This window comes from Mus caroli, unplaced genomic scaffold (genome assembly GCF_978045245.1).
Source record: "Mus caroli unplaced genomic scaffold, Mus_caroli_1 scaffold_12, whole genome shotgun sequence".
Taxonomy (NCBI): domain Eukaryota; kingdom Metazoa; phylum Chordata; class Mammalia; order Rodentia; family Muridae; genus Mus; species Mus caroli.
This window is the reverse complement of record NW_028227267.1, coordinates 20,111,116-20,133,204: the sequence shown is the minus strand read 5'-3', so window position 1 is coordinate 20,133,204 and position 22,089 is coordinate 20,111,116. Positions and strand designations below refer to the sequence as shown.

The 22,089-nt window shown below is 45.5% G+C and overlaps 1 protein-coding gene across 7 annotated transcripts in view; it reads right to left on the bottom strand.

Annotated features, from left to right (window-relative positions):
• Arhgef3 (Rho guanine nucleotide exchange factor 3) overlaps window positions 1–22,089 on the bottom strand; it is a 289,379-nt gene that overhangs the window by 120,398 nt on the left and 146,892 nt on the right. For all 7 annotated transcript variants that reach the window (XM_021181453.3, XM_029468792.2, XM_021181454.3 and 4 more), the window contains one exon: window positions 19,717–19,779. In XM_021181453.3, coding sequence (XP_021037112.1) covers window positions 19,717–19,779 — 63 coding nt within the window. The remainder of the gene's footprint in view (window positions 1–19,716; window positions 19,780–22,089) is intronic.

Genomic DNA, 22,089 nt, shown 5'->3' with positions numbered 1-22,089 from the left:
GATTATACACCCATGAACAATCATGTCTGCCATGGACATTCGGACGCCTGCAACTCAGCAGACAAGATACTCCACCTCTGCTAGTGACTGTCAAGGTGGCAGGATTACCACAGACAAATGACTGACAACTGCCTGTACTTGTGAGGAGTCAAGGAGGAGAGACAGGCAGGAAGCAGCTTCAGGGAGCATCACGCTTCTTAGGCCACAGTCAAGCAGGTGACCCTGGAAAATAAGACCAGAAAACGGAACCAGATCTGGAGCAAGAAGGCAGAGAAGAATAGCCCTGGTTGATGTGACTGGCACCAGGAAGTGATGGTTTACCAGGAGGTACCAAGGCAGGGGAGGGTATAGATGGGCAGGAGCCCAGGCATGGTCAGTTCAAGAAGCCCAGGAAAACCTCTCTGTGCCAGGTTCCTGAGAGCAGCTCACTAAGGCTCATGGCATCTTCTTATGAGATACTTATAAATGCCCCAAAACACTAATAGCGAGTGAAGTCGCCCTCACTTGTAATCGAGGCAGTGGGCGGGGCAGAGGCGGGAGAATCCCCACAAATGTGAGGTCAGAACATTTGTCTACAGAACGAATTTCAGGTCAGCCAGGGCTCTATACTAAGATCCTGTCTCAAAACAACAAAAGGTAGGGTTATGAAAGATGGAGGGTACAATGTGGACCGGAGGAATAATCTACCACAGTAGAAAAAAATAAATACTTTCTCAGCCTTGAGTAAGAATAGAACGCAAACAGGCATTCAATGGATCTCGTTGTTTTCTGGTTCTATAGCCCGTCCATTGTCTTCTAGCATGAACCAGGGGTGGCCACCCTCATCCTCCAGCCCACCCTACCTTGTGCACTTCTCTATAGGAAAACCTATTATTTTGAAAGATACTTATCGACATATTAAAAAACTAATTTACCACATGGGCTTCTCTGAACAGATGAGGTGGTGGGTCTAATCACAACTGTCATTTTGAATAATTGCCGGCAAGCGAGGTATTTTGAGACACAGGCAATCAGCGTGACATGAAGAAACAATTATCAGAGCATTCTTTTGTAACCAAGTCACAGGTAACTGCTAATGCTGCTGCGGCTTGTCCTTGTTTACAGAATGGAAATGCTCATTTTAGTTGGGGTTTGTAAAAGTGAAGGCATGATTCTTTTAGCCAGTTTAAGCTTAATGATCTTGTGTGTGTGTGTGTGTGTGTGTGTGTGTGTGTGTGTGTGTGTGTGTGTGTGTGTGAGAGAGAGAGAGAGAGACAGACAGACAGACAGACAGACAGACAGGGTGGGACTAAAAGTAGTTGTGTGGGCAGTGTGAGAAATAAATAAAAGAAATATTTCAGGGTCATTTCCAGAGCAGAAATTGGTGAAGGAAAGGAAAGGAGCCATCGCGGCTCTCACATTGCAACTGCACGGAGCAGAGTCGGGATGCCACAGCGAGACTCTCTGTGAGGGGAGATGAGCAAGGATGCCTGCCTAGCCTGGCTTTCCTGTGTGTTGCAGGGAAACAAGATGGATGGGCACAGCTCCCTCCCAGATCACTCTCAGGCAGATAAAGCAGTTGCTGAGCCAAGCCCTCAGTTCCAGGGAACTCTCAGGAAAGATGAGCAGGGTCTACCCCCTCCTCCGCCCCCTCTACCTTCTGCCTGACATCAGAGCCAAAGGAACCCAGGGGTTCTCCGGGGTCGCGTTTCCCTACAGAAATCAAGGGGTTGAACCTAGATCATCTAGAAAGCTTGGACTGAAAGGGACAGGGCTCAGTCCTGTCACGTAGGTCTAAGGAATGAAAATCAGCGTGGGCTCTTCAAGTATTCGAAATCTAAAACCTAGTCGGCCTAGGTGAGAGTGTGCTTTATAGCAGGGCAGCTCAGCCATTTGTCTTGTCGATGTGACAAAAACCGAGCAGACACATTTTAAGAGGGGAGGATTTATTTGGGCCGGTCTAATGTATAGTCTATTGTGGCGGCAAAGTCATGGAGGCAAGAGGTGGAAGCTGATGGTCTCACTGAATCCAATTAACCGGTCAGTCCCTCATAGCCATGCCCAGAGGCTGGTCTCCTGGGTGATCCCAGGGAAACCTGAGCCAGAAGTCAGTGTTGGCAAAGGCTGGAGCAGGAGCCTTGGACAGAGGTGTCCTCTGGGGACTGTGGACCCTGAGTTCCCAATGGTCCAGGGCTTGTGGAGTAGCTAGGAAAGCCTATACCTTGCTTAGATCTCAGGAGGAACTCAGACCCCCTGTAGCCTGCAGCAATTCAGGAGTACTGTCCTATTGCCAACCTGAACCCCACCCCTACCCCCCAGAAGCTGTCCCACCACCCCACGAGGAGAAGGTGCTGCATTTTTCTAAAGGTTACTGGAAACTCCTAACCTGTCTTGGTGGTTGATTTGTTTTAAGAGGGAATCTCGCTAGGCTGCCTAGGTAGGCTTCCCAGCCTGTGATCCAGCTGCCCCTGCCCTCGCCTCCCGAGTGCTGGAAAAATGGATTAGCATGCCCAGCTTTAAAAGAAGTAAGTTTTTTTTTTTAAAAATGTTTTTTAAGTCTATGAGCTAGGGAGATAATTCAGTTAGTAAAGAGTTTGCCTTGTAAGTCTGAGAACTCAAATTCAACCCCCCAGAATCCTCTGTGTGAAGAAGTCTGGCAGTGTTTACAATCCCAGCAGTAGGGAGGTATACACAAGGGAGTCCCCAGGGTTCACTGGACACCCAGCCTACTTGACAAGTACCAAGCCAGTGACAGAGTCTGTCTCAAGAAACAAGGTAGATGTTCCCTGATGAACACACTCCTACCAGTATATAGATGGTCATGCATAAAGAAACAAACACTCTTATTAATGACTTTATAATAATTACCAACTAGACAAAACCCATACCCAGGAACAAAGTGTATTAAAACTGGGGTTTCCTCTGGCTGATATAAAGCATAGGCTAACCCACAGGTTCTCATCTACAGCTTGAAATGAAGCAAAAGAAACAGCAGGCCTCAGACCTCCTCACCCTCCCTCCTGTCATGTGGGAATTTAAAAGGAACCATAGAGGACCAGGGAGGGGAAGGGCAGGGTAGGCTGTCCCGAGTGAGAGATGCAGTGCAAACAAAAAGCCCCAAGAACTTTCCTTTCCACCAATCCAGCCCTCTTTGCATCAGGTCTTCAAGACAAGCTCCTCCTGAGATGCCCAAGCCCTTTAGAAGGATAGGAAAGTATTTTCTTCACTCCATGTTCTTGGTCAGAATAAACTAAGGAATCCCATCTGCTTTATTTTGCTGGTGACACTGTGCAGAGTCAGCAGTTCATCTGTGCCCACAGGACACAGGAGCCAATCCTGTCCTCATGCCTACTATTTACAACAGGCCAAGGATGATCTGGGCCACCTCTCCCCCTAGGGAACCTCTGCTGGGACCAGGTGGCTTAAAAACAGCTGATCAAGGCTTCTTGCCTTTCATTTGGCCCCAATATTAGATCCCCCCCCAAGGGCAATGGAAGAGATATTAACACTCCTCCATTGGAAACTGTTTATGGTTACAGCTGAGTGTGCCTGGGACAACGGCTGACAGAGGACTCCCACGTCAGAGAGTCAAGCGAAACCTCAGAGTCAGGCTTCCTCTAGCTTCCCCACTGCTTCTAGGCCGGCCTACTTCACTCCTACTTATCTGTAGGGTTTGTTTGGTTTTTCTCATGAATCACATTGGGTGTGCTTTGAAGGGCGTCCTAATTAAAACACAGTCTTGTGTTCGCCATCATACAAAAGGTGACGTATACAATCGAGGCCTCTGAGTCTATCTTCCACCTTCCTAGGAGGGACACCATGACTTGGAACAAGGCTCTACTCAGCAGCCAGAAGACTCTCCCCTCTTGCTTAGTACAGACTTGCCACAGCTGAAGTCTTAGGCATGACCTTGAAGGCTACAGAGTCAGGTTCCTGCCCATCACCTACCAGCTGCATCCTCCTTAAAACAGCATGGTCCCTCCATCCTACCACTTCCTCAAGGGAGACTTACTTGGCCTCTTGAGACTGGGTCAGGGTCCTGGGTTAGAGAGTCTCCTTTCAGGAGCATGCTTCTCTCACATCGGAAGCAATGAACAACTCCCATTGCTATTATAGTCCTGCAGCTCTGATCATTAAAACTTCTGCCACGGCTGGACTGCTGTGGTTTGAATATAAAATGTCCCATAACGACCATGTGTGAAAAACATGGCTGCCTACTGACGGGGCCATAGGGAAGCAGTCTGACTAGGAGCACTCAGACCTCATTGGTAGACCAATGCACTGATTGATCGGTAATTGATGAGCTTTGAGGTAGTAACAGAAACGCAGGAGGTGGGATCTAGCTGAAGGGAGCAGACTCATCTGTCCCTGTCTCCCAGTTCCTGGTGACCATGACGTGGATAGCTCTTCTCCATTCCAGGCTCCGTGCCACCATGCTCTGCTCACCTCAGGTTCAACGGTGACGAAAGCCATGTATGAAAACAAGCCTTCCTTTAGGTTGGCTTTCTTGGATACTTTGTCTGCAACGGAAAGCTAACCCCAAACCTTGACTGGCTTGCTCACTATGAGTGCAGGGAGGACACAGGATATGCCCAATCAGTAAGGATATGAATGAACAAGAAATAGAGCCAAAAAACACTGATGTGGTCTTCAAGGACTTCATCGCCTACAAATGTATTCCAAGTCACAGAAAGACATTCCTAAGGGAAAGGTTCCCAGTAGCCTCTCCCCAGAGACAGACAGGCTGAAGTATGACTAGAAATCTTTCTTCCCACAGAAGCACACACACCTCTTTGAGACCACATCACATGGACAATAACATCATCTCAGTATCTACTCAGTTGTATGTCACTCTTCTTTCAAATACAAACACCCAAACCAAACAAACGTCCCAGGTCCCTGGGGCAATGTTGTTCCTGACTCTGGTTTCCCAGGAGCCCTTGCTTCATGTGTAACACACAGCAGCACCTTCCAGAAGCCATCCCCGTGTTCAGCTTTCCCCACTAGGCCCCAGAAGAGGCTCATTTTTAATTTCAGGAACTGTTTCCCCACAGGGATGATCAGCACAAGGCAGTCTCATTTCTGTGCTCTGGCAGTCATTTAAAGTTAAGCGGTCTCAATTTCTGGTTATGTGTTGGAGGGAGATCATCGCTGAGAAATACAGAGACATATAAAATTGCAGGTGCCATAAAACTCGGTGCTGTGGAGCACAATTGCTAGAAAGGAGACTGATTCCGTCTGCTACAACATAGTGGTGTGAAACCGAGCTGCTGACTACCACAGAGAATGCAGAGATGTGTACACCACAGTCTCTGCTGGCCTACTTCTTTCTTCTGAGAGCCCTGTCCCCCAGAGTTTCCAATATCTTTCAAATTAGCGCATCAGCTGGAAAATAACTGTTCAAAACCTAAATGCATGTGGAAGTTTCAGCTTCATACTTTACCAGACACTTAGGAATGAATGAATGGTTCATGTGCCTCAAAATTCATGAACTGAAGTTCAACTTCAGAGTGAAGGTATTGGGTAAGACCTCTGGGAGTAAAATAGGTCATAGGGGTGGGGCCCTCACGAATAGGGTCAGGGCCCTTCCTCAAAGAGATCCCTGGGAATTCTCTTATTCTTTGTCTTCTATGTAAGAGGCCAAGAAGCCTCCAGCTAGCAGCCAGACAGAGGCCCTTGCCAGAACTGGGCTGTGCTTCTATTAAGTTCTCAGATCAGTCCTTGATAAGGCAGCCAGTCTCTGATAATTTTTTAAAGCAGCCTGGAGGGAATCTCATTTAAAATGCACTGTCTCAGTTAGCTATAAGTGAGTCAGGTTTTTTGGGGATTACCTGCTGATTTAACAAAGAGAAACACAGGTATGTAGGAGGTAGACATGCAGACAGACAAACAAAAATCTCTCTCTCTCTCTCTCTCTCTCTCTCTCTCTGTTGTTGTTTTTGTTTGTTTGTTTGTTTGTTTTCAAGACAGGGTTTCTCTGTATAGCCCTGGCTGTCCTGGAACTCACTTTGTAGACCAGGCTGGCCTCCAACTCAGAAATCCACCTGCCTCTGCCTCCCAACCTCCCAAGTGCTGGGATTAAAGGTGTGCGCCACCACCACTTGGCATATATCTTTCTCTTAAGTTTGGTATAGTGAAGCTGACTGAATTTTCATGTTCCTCTTGTGGCCTACTCAGAACTTCTTATAGTTTCCTACCACCTTTGAGGCTTACAGTCAGTAGAGGCATCTAAACTGTATACCTTCTCAAGTAAGCTATTCCCAGGAGGCAGGTAGTGGTTGACCTGTCAAAGTCTCAGCATTGCTTTCCTGGGGAGATTCCCTTAGGAGCCCTGGAAGGAGGCTGGGAAGGAATTCTTCATCTAGCTGTGAGACACACCTTCAGCTGCTGAAATGCTATGATTTCCCCAAAGCTGGCACTAATGTTCTTGTATGAAAATGTCCAAGACACAGGGCCCTGTCTCATTCACGTGGGACTGGCCAGAGCACACTCGAGTGAGATACAAACCCCGTGCTGGCATTCCACCATTGGCTTGGAACCCAGAATCTGCTCTCTCCTTGACTGTGGGTAAACAGCGCCTGAGTGTTGACTGACAGCTCTCTGCTCCTCTCCCACCTGGTAACCATGTGACGGACACAGTAAGTGGCAGTTATTATGTCATTAAATGCATTAAAAGGAAACACAGGAACGGAATGTTGTGTATAGTAACAGAAAGTTTCCAGGCAGACCATTATCCTGAGAGACACCTGCAAAGAGGCTGAGACAGTAGATGCATTGGCCCTCAAGGCAATGGTGTGGATGTCGGGCATGCCGCACACGCACATACACACACATGGCGGTCACTGCAGCCTCCACCTTCAGGCTGGTCCCTAGCTCAGTGAAGCACTACATTGTCTTCACAAACCCTGCCTTGTCTGTCACAAAGTCTTTTCAGGTCAGTCTTAGTTTTCCTCTTGTTTTGTTGGTTTTTATTAAAAAAAAAAGTGAAGGAATGTAAGTGTGTGTAGAGGAAGAAAGACATTCTTCAAATGCTGGCAAAGTGAAACTGTGTTCTTGTTTTTCATAACTTTCAAAGGCAACATGAAGCAATGATGCAGCCATTGGTATGTAACCGGTGTTCCTCAGACATAGTCTGTGCCGGCTCCTGCTGTAGATGCTTAGAACATAGAAAAATAAAATGAGGCATATGCCAGTATAGAGAGACATGCAATAAAAATACACATGACGTGGCAGGTGAGGGTAAAGATTATGAGGAAAGGGGCTAGCGATATGGCTCAGCGGTTAAGAGCACTGACTGCTCTTCCAAAGGTCCTGAGTTCAATTCCCAGCAACCACATGATGGCTTACAACCATCTGTAATGGGATCTGATGCACTCTTCTAGTGTATGTCTGAAGACAGCTACAGTGTACTCATATAAATAAATAAATAAATAAATAAATAAATAAATAAATAAATCTTTTTAAAAAAAAAGATTATGAGAAAAAAAAATAAAGCCAGATAAGAGAAAAAAGGATATTAATGTGAAGGGTGGAGTGGGCTTGCTCCTTCCAGTGAAAGGACAGAAGTCACCTTTCCATGCACAGCTTAAGGAAACAAGTCATGTGAGTATTTAGCTGGCTTTCTATGTAGAGAGAGTGTGGAGACCCTGAGGTGCAAGGTATAGGCATGGGTAGAAGTTGGATAATCAGAATATAGGGAAGAGGAGACAGTGTGGTGATCTGGCAGAAAAGCAGCCTCCTGCTGGGCTTGACACTTAGGAAGATGTGTCAAACAAAGCCACTGAAGAACACAGAGGCATGGGGGACACAGTGTGGGATTCAGGCTTCAGAAGAGCCCTTGAGCTGTCAGTTGTGATAAAAGTGGGTGTCAGAGAGGCAAGGGCAGGCCAGGCATGGTAGCACACACTTTTAACCCCAGCTCTCGGGAGGCAGAGGCAGGCGATTTCTGAGTTCAAGGACAGCCTGGTCTACAAAGTGAGTTCCAGGACAGCCAGGGCTACACAAGAAACCCTGTCTTGAAAAACCATAAAAATGGGGGGGGGGAGTATGGGGGACTTTTGGGATAGCATTGGAAATGTAATTGAGGAAAATACATAATAAAAATTATTAAAAATTAAAAAAAAAAGAAAAACCATAAAAAAAAGAGAGGAGCCGGGCGTGGTGGCGCACGCCTTTAATCCCAGCACTCAGGAGGCAGAGATAGGCGGATTTCTGAGTTCGAGGCCAGCCTGGTCTACAAAGTGAGTTCCAGGACAGCCAGGGCTACACAGAGAAACCCTATCTCGAAAAAACCAAAAAAAAAAAAAAAAAAAAAAAAAAAAAGAGAGGCAAGGGCAGACGCAGGGAAGCTGGGTAGGAGGGCGCAGGCTTCACCATCTGCTAGGGAGATCATGGCACCCTTACAGTTGGCCAGCTGGAGCAGGTGATTACGGTGTGAGGCTGGCTCTGTTTAAAGGCACCCTCTCAGAGAGTTCTCAGCTCTCACCCACTGACCACGAAGGAGTGGATTTGAGAGAAGTGTCACAGAACGGAACCAACAGCAGAAAGTCCGACTGAATACTATTTGGAGAAGTCACTTATTTAAAACAATCTCTTTGAGCTGGTTTGATTATTAATGCTGATTGTCAACTTGGCAGGATATGGAACCACCTCAGAGACAAGTCTCTGGGCATGTGTGTGAGAGATCTAGATTTGACTAGGTTTGGCTGTTGGAGGCAGCAACATGAGCTGGAGTCACAGACAGTAAGAAAAGGAAAAGGCTGGCTGAGAATTAGCGCTTGTCACTGGCGGCTTTCGGAAGCCTTGGCCTTCCTGGACTGGGATTACGTCTCATTCCAGTACCATTCACTTTATTCCATTCCCCCTTATCTCTTTCAACACAAACCAAGGCTCAACATTTAATTGCTTAGTGCTCCTTTTCTCTTCGTTTTTCTACATCATATGAAAATGTACATTTTATATTTCTTTTTGCCCTATTTGCTTTTTCTTCCACTGTAGATCTGTGTAGGAGATAACTACAAAACAGAGTCACTATGACGTTGTCATGAACTTTCCACTGCAAATGAAACTTTTCAAACTTAGCCTCAGGCAGAGGCTTAGGACAAAGGCAAAAAAAGCAGCCATATTCTTTCCCAAAATATCACAAAAACGGTCTCTATCCCAGTTGCTAATATTGTCCCCTCTGAGACCTCTTGAGCTGGGCCTCCATAGTCCACATTACTCTCGGTACCATCATCTCCTTCTACTAGGAAGGTTCTTAAAGCCCCACATACAGCTGTCAAATTAGTAGTCCAAAGCCCCAAAGTCTTTCACATTCCTCAAACAATTAAAACAACCAAGGCCTATCACAGCAAAACCTGGAACGAACCTGTCTTATTTAATTTTCTATTTCTGGCTAAGATACCATGACCACAACAATCTATTAGAAATTTTATTGGGTTTACAGTTTCAGAGGGAAGTTCATGATTGTCAGAGTGGGGAGCATGGCAGGAGATAAGCAAGCAAGCAGACGAGCAAGCAAGCGGGCACACAAGTGGGCAAGCAGGCAAACATGGCATTGGGAAAGTAGCTGAGAGATTGCATGTTGCGACAACAACAAGGAGAAAGAGAGAGAGATGACTCATAACAGTGTGGAGGTTTTTTTTTTTTTTTTTTTTTGGTTTTTCGAGGCAGGGTTTCTCTGTGTAGCCTTGGTTGTCCTGGAACTCACTTTGTAGACCAGGCTGGCCTCGAACTCAGAAATCCGCCTGCTTCTGCCTCCCGAGTGCTGCAGTGTGGAGGTTTTAGACCTCAAAGCCCACCACCAGTGATACACCTCCTCTAACAAGGCCACACCTCTTCATCCCTCCCAAACAGTTCTACCAACTGGGGACCAAGCATTTAAACATGTGAACCTGTGTGGGCTATCTTGTTCAAACCATCATATTCAGCTATAGATTCTTACTCTAAAATACTCAGATCTGTCTACCAAGAAGTCCATGGATAAAATTTAGAATATTTCAAAACTTGGATAGAAAAAAAAAAAAAACAACTTATTTTAACCAACAATTGAAAATTTGCATTTCTTTCTGGTATCAATAGATGCCATAACTCGGAAACATTCATAGGCCTGTGACGCTGACAGTGTAGAAATCGCTGGATTTCTGGGGCTAGTGATGTAAGTCAGTAGTTGGACACTTGTCTAGCATGCCTGAGACCTGTGTTCCATCTTCTGCTCTACAAGCAGCAGTGTAATTCACATTTGAGGATATCATTTGACCTTCTTCCTCACGGAAGGTATGTTAATGTTAAATATGCTGTCATTGCCTACCCCTTAATGCAGTAAGACACATACATGTAGCTCTTGACACAAATTTGGTTTTGAAAAGTGTTTTAAAATCCATTTCAATGTCACTGGTTTGATATTAAGATGTCTAGCATATGATAAACACATAAGCAATGCTGAGGGGAGAGGGGAGCTGGGGAATGTCCCACATTCTAGAACCAGATTCCTCTTCACCTTTCAGGACTCAGTGTTCACAGCCCAGGTCGACACTCCAGGCCACCATGGAATGTTTTTCCTATGTGCATGCTCTATGCCCCCTACAAAGCCCACACCATCTCAGCTTAGTCTTTCTCTCCATTTTTCATCCCCACTCAGAGGCAGCCATTTTGCCCCTCCCTCACAAAATCTCTTGCAGGGAAAACTGTTGCACTGTGATTTGTGTGGCATTCCTTGGCCCCATCACCAAGATACTTTGTCCCTGTAAAACCCCTTCAGAGGGAGTGCCTAGAAATTTCACAAGATGCCGTAAGTTAGTAACCTCTGTGACCTCATCCCTGTGATTCCATTCTCCAAGCCTAACCACTACCCACAATGCAGTGTGCTTCCTTCCATGATCATTTCTTTGTATGGAAAATGTATAGAAACATAAGATAAGATAGCATATATACTGCATTGTGCAACTGCATCTATTATATTACCTATAATATCCACATAATGCATCTATGCAGCTTGTTTTCTTAACTATTATAAATGTAATGAAAATCTACACACACATCTATTCATCCTGTTTTTTTTTAATTTTCACTATCTGTTCTACTTGTGGATATGTTTGGGAATAACAGTAAGTGTCCTCAAATTTATTCTGTACTATTCAGTACCAACAGCAATGACAGCTGGTTGACTTAGTCACTCTTTTATTACTAGAAGACACATGACCAAGGCTTGTCTCATTAAAAGAAAGCTTTGAATTAGTGGTTGGTTTGCAGTTTCAGAGGTTTAGTTCATTATCATCATGGCAGGGAGCATGACAGGCATGACAGACATGGTGTTGAAGAAGTAGTGAGAGCTACATATTCATTCCTGCAGGCAGAGAGAGAGAGAGAGACAGACAGACAGACAGACAGACAGACACAGAGACACAGACACACACACAGAGACATAGAGAGACAGAGATAGAGAGAGGAAAAGAGGCAGAGAGACAGAGACTGGCATAGGTTTTTGACACCTCTTGGTTTTTGAGACCTCAAATCCCACCCCTAGTGACACTTCCCCTAACCAGGCCATACTTCCTACTCCTTCTAATCCTTTCAAAGACTTTCCACACCCAGGTGAGTAATGATTAAGTATTCAAATAAATGAGTCTATGGGGGTGGGGCAGTCTTTTTTGTTTTGTTTTGTTTTTGTTTTTCAAGGCAGGGTTTTCTGTGAAGCCTAGGCTGGTCTGGAACTCACAGAGATCCACCTGCCTCAGCCACAGGAGTGCTGGGATTAAAGGTGTCTGCCACCTGGGAGTTAGGCAAGGAGACCATTCTTATTCAAAATGTTGCACGGGTAATTCTGAACTTGCTACAAAGAGAGGCTAAATTCTTCTTCAGTAAACTAACTCATCTCCATGCTCACAGTCTTTAGGATGCTGTTATGATCTCAGTTTTACAGACGAGGAAACTGAGGCATGGAGTCACATTCTGTGCACAAGCTTCTACAGTTAGTTAGGATCAGTTAGGATCATAAATCTAAACAGACATTACAGAACTCAAGAACTCTCATTTAACCTGACCCACACAGATAGCACCTCACAGGGAGCCCCAAAAGACAGCTAGGGTGACCTGCACCTACTGAAGCCATTAGCAGCTGAGAAGGTCCTGAAAGTCATGGGGTTTCTTTGTCATTGAAAATCTTCATGCAGTTCCTTGGCAGCTTTGCCTAATAATCATAATAATTGACTAGGCCAAAAGAAAGATGGGATGTGCTTATGTTAACACTGGTCCAACTGGTCAGTGGCAGACTTAGAACAACCTTCTGGAAGTGGGGTCCCTGCTACCTAATGCCCAAAGGACTCTACAGGCAGCATGAACAACAGTGTGCCCCAAATGAAAATGTCCACGGATTACAGATGAGCATGTGTTAATGAAGGCCGATCTCCACAGCCCGCCTGGTCTCCAGGGTGATAAGAACATTATTAAAGCCTGCCACATAATTCATCAAGGCCTCCTGCTGACTGGGGGAAAGGCTAATCTCCCTAGGTAGCAAGTTCCAGAATGGCCAACAAGAAACAAACAAAAATGTTATCTTTTTTAATTATCTGGACTCTGAGAAGAGATAAAATAATCTTTCTGTTGCTCTGTGAACACGGCCTTGTTCCCTGAAGACAGGAAAGCTTTCTCCCCTGTTTATACCAGCACACATCTGAGCGTCCATGCAGCACCGCAGGTAACTGGAAGGCACAGGTAATGAAAACACGGGTGTGCCTGCCACATGCTTCACGGGATGCAAATGTGACAGACTAAACGGACTGTCAATCATCCAACACTCAAGCAGCGGAGCCAAAGGCTTTTCTCTCAACTTTCTTCCTTATCCTGAGGCAGTGTGGGAAGCTCTGCTATGCGCTCTCCTGGGTTTGAATCTACAGCTTTGACTCTGAGGCTGTGGGTCGGCTATCTGATCCTCTCCTCGATGTTTTTATTTTCAGAGAGGGACCGAGAGCTGCTGGAGCATTAAGTGGAAAGCACGGAACATATGAATACTTAAACACCCCTTCAATACGCTAGCACTAGGAGATGAGGGCAGGCCTGGCTGCTGTGCTGTCCACACGTCCATTTGCCTCATTCTAAAGGGATAATACAGATAAAGGGATGAAATGTGGGCAACCTCAGACCTACCACACAGCAAGCACACACTTAACTGCGGCGACTGCTGCCACGTGTGTCTAATGGATCTCGGATTGCCGCGGTCTACCATGAAAGACCCAGGATTGAGGCCTCACACCCCTGACATTCTGATTCTTGTTTACACTAGAAAATGCATGCATGTAAAATAGAATAAAGCGGCTCTGACACACCCTTCCAAACAACCCCACCTAAGACTCATTCACTCACTCACTCACTCACTCATTCATTCATCCCAAACTTGTTTATGAAGCACCTATGACAAATACTGTTTGTGTTAGCAACCAGGCATGTGTTAGCAACCAGGCATCTCCACCATCTGCCCCCAGGGATCCAGGGACAGCAGACATCATCACTAGCTGCCAAGATGTGACACATTCCCACTGTCACTATGAGATGCATAACCCCTGTGCTTGTGCTACATCCCCTTATAAAAGGCCAGTCCCTCCTCTCCCTGATCCTTCTACCCTCCGCCCTTGCCCAGAGGCAGCCTCTGTAGACTCCCTCCCCATTAAACCTCCCATGTGAGATCTGTCACATGGTGTGACTTTATGGTATCCTTTGCTTAAATTGTAATAGTTTGCCTTTAAGAGTTCATAGACTTTCCAGTAAACCTGTAAGTAGAGCATGACTGTACCATATACTGTAATAAATTCAAGACAGTCTAGTGAATGATCAGAGTCCAAAACATCTCCTAGCACTAAAGATCTGAAAAAATACATTAATCTCGACTTCTGTCTAAGAATTTTTAAATCCCACCGACTTTTCCTTTCATAATGTTTCTCTTCCTTCCTTTCAGTCATCCACACAATAGAAGAGGCATTAAGCCCATCTTTATCCGATGTTTATTGAGCTTCTACTACGGGTTAAGGCCTGTGCAGGTTGCTGAGCACGTGAAAATGGCAGCACACAGACAGACTCCCTTGTAAGGAGCTCTGAGATGCTCTGGGAAGGCTAAGAACCAAGCAGGCATTCCAGAACTGTGTGGTCACTGCTACAACAGGGACACATGCCTGTGATGTCAGGAGGATGGAGACATGGAATTGGGAGTGGCTAGAGGGAAGAATGCAAGAACCTCTGGGAAGTCTTCCTTGGCAACTGGATATGAAGGCCAAGGGGGTAAAAGTCAGAAGAAGAGGATAGTGCACTCCTGACATAGTGGGCAGTGTGTGCAAAGGCCCGGTGATGAGGCAGAGCCTGACAGTATTGAGAAACTGAAAGAAAACCAAGCCGGGCGTGGTGGCGCACGCCTTTAATCCCAGCATTCGGGAGGCAGAGGCAGGCGATTTCTGAGTTAGAGGCCAGCCTGGTCTACAAAGTGAGTGCCAGGACAGCCAGGGCTACACAGAGAAACCCTGTCTCGAAAAACCAAACCAAACCAAACCAAAAAAAAAAAAAAAAGAAAAAAAGAAAGAAAACCAGAATGGCTAGATGTATGAGACAGGTGAAAGGTTAGTCCAGGCCAGGATGGCAGGGCTCAGATAGAACCCGCTTTGAGGGTACTTCCAGAGTCTGGGAGGTAAAGATGGTAAACCAGGATAACCTGGTGGTACAAGGACGCAGGGAGTCCGGTGCCAAGGCTCCAGACATACACAGAGAGGAGCTCCGTTATGGGTGGAGCCCTGAGGTTACTCTCCTGCACGAAGGCTGCAGCTGACCCCCTTTCTCACCTCTGGTCAGGAGAGGGAAAAAACAAGGTCTGAGTGTGTCTAGATGCCTCACAGGGGAACGACAGAAGATGTATCGTCACAACCGAGGCAGGGTACACTCTCCTCAAGTATTCCTTAAATCCCTACAAACTGGCAAGGAAAACATAAGAAGGATGTGAGCTCTAACCTGCTCCTCTCCCAACCTCACGTCCAGACACCTCTTTGCACAGAGAAGCCCCATTAGAATCAAAAGGAAGTATCAGTACCAGCTCCTATCGCCAGCCAAGAGGGCCCTCAGAAGCAGAGGGACGAGCTCACAGACTTATCAAGGGAAAGGTGGTGCTTGAGAAGAGAGATTGGGCTAGCAGAAAATGTGCCACTCCCACCGGGTTCTATAGAAGGCACTCAGCATCTCTAGCAAGGCTTCCACCTCCCACTGACAGGAGGAACATATGGCTGCTCAGGGGATACAACCAGTGAGCCAGGAATTTCACATCTTGGACTTGATCCTGCTGAGTAAAGGGATCACACAGGCATATTCTTGGATGCCCGTCCGTATTATTTATAACAGAGGAAGTCTATGCTTACATAAATTCCTAAGGAAAAAAAAATAGGCTGAGTGAATTTGGTGCCTTCATTTGACAATGTAGTTATTTAAAAACCATGTTTTTAAGGGATATTGTGAGATACACTGACGCACTCTCAAATAGTAAGTGAAAAGTCCCAAACTGAATTAATGTGTGTCACAATCTGTTTTTAAAACCGTATGTGCTTACGGGCCAGCAAGATGCCTCAGCAGGTAAAGGCATCTGCCTTCCCAAGCCTGCCGACCAGGGCTCAACCCCAAGACTCACAGGGTCGAAGAAGGGAACTGATAGAGACACAGAGCATTCAGGACCATGTGGGCACAGTGAGTTCATGGACACAGAAGGCAGCAACGAGTGTCAAACCTGATGGCACGTCAAGCTTGCAAATACTCTATAGCTCAAACAGTATCTCCTCTGTTGCACTCCTGCCATTTCAGGCTTCACATTCATGGTATTCTACTCTGTATGTCTGAGCCATGCCAACATCATAAAGGTCATCTGTGATGATAGATAGGAAGGCAACATGTAGAAGCACAGCAGCTGCTCGGAGGTGGGTCTGCCAAGTGTTCTACTCTTTCTCTGTCCCTACATTTCTACAGAGAACAGTGGCCCACCTTTCCTAGCACATTGTCACCGAGGGCTGCTTTTATGTCCAGCCCAGGGCTCATTGTCTCAGGCTGAGCTGAGTTCTTGTGTTAGGGTACAGCTGGCTTTCCTGCCAAGGCCTTCACAGGACATCAAGGGCTCACCAAGTTCCCCACTCAGGCATCTCTCAACCATCAGGATTTAAACCAGCAAATTGCAGTGGGAGAATCTATCTCTCCACCAGCAGCCCACTCATATCCTATGACGTGAGAGGAGATTTGGAGGTGGCTGCCAGGAGCCTTCTCCACTCTGCAAATTGTTCTCAAAAATATACGCTGCCTTAATTTTTCGTTTCTGAAATAGTTTCTGTTCTATCCTCTCCGGAAGCTGGGGGCTCAGGCGATGGATCAGTTCGAGTGGTGAGGGAAAAATAGACCCCAATTATTTTGTCAACTCTGGAGACATTCTAGTCCCAACGAGATAACAATTCATTGTAGGCAGGTCATCCTTCCCTGGGCTTCAAGACCTTCTAGTGTCCCCTGTAAAAGGAGTTCTCAAAGAAGGGACTTGGATGGAGTCTACAAATACCCCAGAATTACATGTGATTTAAGATCTTGCTTTACAGCTCAGGCTAGCTTCAAACTCAAATGCTGGGACTGACTGCATATGTGTGTCACCATGCCTGACAGATCCTTATGAATCAATGGGTGAATTCACCGGTGAAAAAAAACTCCTAGCTTTTTACATCACAAATGGTTCTTTAAAGGGGGTACTCCTTAGAGGTCTTTCTCTCTGTCCCTCTTCCTCTTTACCTCCCCCGCCCCCACACCTCTCATTCTAGAGTGAGTACCAAAAGCAGGCCGTGTTGCCAGCGTTATGCTGACTGAATGGAACCTGACTACTGACCCAAAAAGATGCCCCTCTTATCTAGCAACTTGTTGTTCAACACACACATCCTGTGCTGCCTCATCATTTAGGAAGTCTAAAACTGAGAAGTTCCTAACACACTACCCCTCACACACACCACCAGGAGCCACTAATTGAAACCTACCTCCCCCACCACACACACACACACACTTTCCATTTATTCAGAGCAATAGGCACAAAACAACTCTTTAGCCGGTTCTGATACGTGCCTCAGTCCCTGATATGGAGGCAAGGGGGACTATTTGAGTCTTCAGGTTATTGGCCAGTTTGGTGCAAAATTATGAAATAGCAACAACAGATCCACCACCTCTTCAGGACTGTTGCTGTAAGCACTCTCCTGGACATTGTCACTTAAAAGCACAAAGACATAGTCCCTTAAAGCCTAAACCGGTCAATCGATAAAGACCACTTCCTTATCAGAATAACTTATTCACTGGGCTTAGATATTTAGATATGGTTGCATTTATGGTGAACCGGCTTCTCAGGGGTGGCTTTACCCACTACTTTATTCAGTTTAGTTCATCTCCTCTGAGTGCACACGGGGCACCAGGTTTAAAGTGATAAACTCCTTCCTGGCCATGCCTGGTTCTTTCACACTTCCTGTCAGCTCTGTTGACTCTAAGGATTGGTGGAACTTGCAACACGGCAATTTCATGGAAGCCCTTACAACAGCTTCCAGGTCGCTAACTTGGACAATTATTGTAATATGGCAACAAATGGAGGAAACCCAGCCTAGGCTCTGGAGGCCTGCTTGCCAAGACTTAGAGAGAAAGTCAAGCAAATCAGAAATAAGCCCGACAATAGCTAAGCCCCTAAGATAGCCCTATTAGTGAAATGGGGTAGTTTATTTTTTTTTCTACAAAATCTCATTACTGTGACAAAGCATGATACATGAGTTAGCAAGATAAGAGGAAACATCTGTAATTGCATAGGGGGAAAGTCATTATCTAGAAATTATTCATTACCTGAGACCTAGGTGGTCTGAATAAGGAGACAAAGCCATTGGTGCCCATCAAGACAACAACTAAATCAAACTTAAAACTGCCAGTAATCCTTTCTGATGAGGTCAGCAGTTCTCAGGTAAAAAACACTTGGAGACAGGCATCCCTGAAAAACACACACCAGCTTGCAGCTGAGGAGACTGGAGGCTGACACAGAGTGCTAGAAATGCCCGGACAAAAGTCTCGCTCTGCTCCTCAGGGAGGTTGTTCATCTGCATGATGGCTGAAGAGTCTGGCGATTGGGCTGGAGAGATGGCCCAGTGGTTAGGAGCACTGACTGCTCTTCTAGAGGTCCTGAGCTCAATTCTCAGCACCCATATGGTGGCTAAAAATTTATCTGTAGTGGGGTCTAATTCCCTGTCCCAGTGTATGTGAAGACAGAACACTCATATAAAATAAATAAATATTTTTTAAAGTAAACTAAACCAACAGCCAAACAAACAAACAAAAACACTATAGATCCTAAAAGTTATAAAGGTAAAGTTTCACAAACTAAAACACACAATAAATCTTACTGCTGATGCGAGAAGTCCCATAGCTTCCTGTCAATAAGACAATATCCAATGAATAAAGAGAACCCCAGAAGAACATCTCTTTATCTTGTTACCGTGGCAACCTGGTAAACTAGCCCAACTCCATCAATCTGATGGTCTAAAAGACTAGGATAGATAAACACCATATGGTGAAATAAAGACACTCACGAACATGATTAGCAGCTAGCTAAGGATCACTCCACCAAGGCTGTTACATCAGCCTTGACATAATTTGACAATAATTAAAAATAGCTAAAAGAGGATTGCTCATATTGGGCAAATAAGTGGCATTAAATGAGAATAATAATTTATATTCAAGTAGTTTTTGGTTTTCACAATGGCTTTAGAAGACCCCCTGTCTAACCAAATGAAGATGCCAAGCCTTCACACATCTTAGAGTACTTTCACAGTCTCTGTAGGAACCACCACAATGCGACATGGATCCACACTGCACAGAGTCAATCCCAAATAGCATCTAAGAAGAAGAAACAGGAGGGACCTGGGAGGCCTGAGGTCTTATTCTAGCCCTCACCCGGGGAGGCTTCTCGGTTGCGTCAGACATAAGACCAGAGTCCACGCACAGGAGGTCGGCAAAGTGAAACATCTAGGAGATCCAAGGGGGCTCCCTACCTGTGCCATCAGCAGCGCTCAGCCATCAACTCACTGAGCCTCTTCTGCAAGCTTGTGCTTTTGCACACAGACACAATGTAGCTAAGGCTTGCTGGGCGCTTTTCAAACATCAGGTGTCATGTTTGGTATTCTCATTTTCGTTGTTACATTTCACTCACCGAGTCAGGTGGGGTCTTTTCAGCCTTATTTTCCAGATGAGGAATCACTGCACATGAATGCTAAGTACAGAATCTTGACTAAGATCTGTTGAACCCAGACCCACTCACCTACTACAAGAATCTTCTTCCAGCCTTTGGGCCATCCAGCTGCTGGAATCAGGCCAGGCCACGGACTCCACCCACCTCCCAAAGGAAAAACACCCTATCTATCTTCTTGAACCGGTGTCTCAAAATGCATACTGGGATTAACCTAGATGCTACCCAGATGCCTAAGTTTATAATTCATTTTGAGAGAAAATACATAGGCAATAAATACATTGGCTTGAAGTTCAAGTTGGCTATACAACTTTCTCCAGTAAAATAAAGAAGAGATTAAGACCAAAAAATTCCTGTAAGTCACATCTCCACAGCTGGACGTCCACTTAAAGCATGCATCGTGATAACAGATGACATTCATACTAAAGTCGGTGCTGTGGTGTGCCGAGGGCGGAGCGGGAGGTAAAAAGAACTGAACTTACACTTATGTCAAGACTGCACAGGCTGACAGCATCTTCATCCTGGGCACTCTGTTTTCGTTTCCGCTGCAAGACAGATGAGAAGACAAATTCAGATATAAACAGGATTGCGGCTTTGATTAAGGAAGAAAACAAATCAGGTAACTCAAGGAGTTCTTATCACTTCCCTGTGTCAGCCAAAAGCTTCAGCCAAAGATGCAAGGTAGGAGGTCCGAGAACCACGGGGACGATTAAGTTCTGGGATGAGGTGATTTGTTTGCATGGTTATTCTGATGCCACCACAATCTACCAATCTCTCTCTGTCTCTGTCTCTCTCTCTTTTTCTGTGTGTGTGGGTATCCATCCCTCCCCCACTCCATTATTCTACCACAGATAACCTCAAATGAATCTAAATAATGATGGCCATATCAGCTTACTAAATTAGATGCTGAAATATATTTTCTCCTTTATAAAGCAGAAAAGATATTTATCTATAAACTATAAGAAAGCATACCCAAGATGTGTTCAGTTATTTTCTGCCTCCTCAGGTCTGCCTGAGGCAGGTGTTTCTTGGGTTTTCACATCTGTAGAGATGCTGCCAGAAGACCAGAACTGCCGCTGTGAAGTTACAAGACTGTCTGGAGACATTTGAAGCCTGTCACCCCCAAGAGAAGCCCACCTCCTCTTTCATTCAAAACTCTGATCTGAACAAAGGCAGGGAGTGGACAGTGACCCAAAGTGCCCATGATCACTTGAAGAAATGCTTGCAAAACGGGTATCTGCTGTATGCAAGCTCCGTGTTTGCTCCCAGGAAGATACAGGTCGGGCACCCTCGAGGTTAAAGAATGCATCTCCTTGTAAGACAGAGACAGCAGATACGATGTGCACACCTCAATTCGTGGGTTAGAAAGTGACTTGACTTCTCTGAATGACTCTTCCTTAACTCCAAGGTTGAGGTGGCAGGGCAATGATGACATCAGCTCCAAAGAGAGGAAAATAAACCAAAAAATCTTTGGTTTTCCTGGCACTGGGTGTCAAACCCAGGACCTTTCACATGTTAAGTGAGTTTACTCTTGTGCTACATCCCAAGCCCCCCAACAAAGCAGAAAGGACCGCTGGTACCCAGTTGGTGCTCTAAAAGTAGGTTGGAAGTTTTTATTTATTTATTTATTTTTTGGTTTTTCGAGACAGGGTTTCTCTGTATAGCCCTGGCTGTCCTGGAACTCACTTTGTAGACCAGGCTGGCCTCGAACTCAGAAATCCGCCTGCCTCTGCCTCCCAAGTGCTGGGATTAAAGGCGTGCGCCACCACGCCCGGCTGGAAGTTTTTAGAAGTACAGTGATAAAGGTCTTCTCATGGAAGGAGATATTTTATAATAGGATGAATAAAAGTGTCAGATGAAGATGGAGAGTGGACTGAAATTTCTTTCTTTTTTTAAAGATTTATTTATTTATTTTATGTATATGAGTACACCATTGCTCTTTTCAGACACACCAGAAGAGGGCATCATATCCCATTACAGATGGTTGTGAGCCACCATGTGGTTGCTGGGACTCGAACTCAGGATCTCTGGAAGAGCAGTCGGTGCTCTTAACCACTGAGCCATCTCTCCAGCCCCGGAGCTTCTTTTTATAAAGTCGACTACCAACTTAAAATCCTGTTGATGAGCCTGGTCCTCCTGACTAGTGGAGTTATGGGGTCTGTAGCTTTCCCACTGAAGTGATACAGACTGCCTCAGAATCAGTGATGAGAGATGATGCCAAGAGTCACTCATGGGGATGCAAACTCAGCCATTCTGGGATGATACACATATTCAAAAGGTAAATACTCCACTCAGGGTCCCTGGTGGGGGCCTTCAAGAAGATGTTGACAGACACTTCATGCATACTTGTGTCTAAGGATGCTTTATGCTTATACAGGAACTAATCCTTATTAATTCATCATTCAGTTACAATAAAAACCAACAGCACTAAGATATCAGAGAAACGAATTCATTGGTTTATATGGTGATTGTGTGTGTCTATGTGGGTGTGTATACTTGTGCTCATTTTTCAGACACAGTCTAGTTTGCTTAGGCTGGCCTGGAGTTCCTGGCCTCAAACAATCCTCCCACTTCAGCCTCCCAACCAGCAAGGCATGTGCCGCGACATCCATCCAATAGGGTAACTTTTCGAGACGGGATGGCAAGAAATCATTCCCAATTTACAGGTAAATAAACCGAGGTCGGCAGAGACCAGCAATTTGCTGGAAGTTACATGCTATGGTATGATCCTCAAAATCCAGGATTCTAACCAAAGGCGTGGTTTATAGCATGTGTGGCAACATCTTACCCACCACTGTAAATGTTTGATGGCCTGGAATGCTGCCCTAAAGATGGCCCAGTGGGAAGAGCAGGCA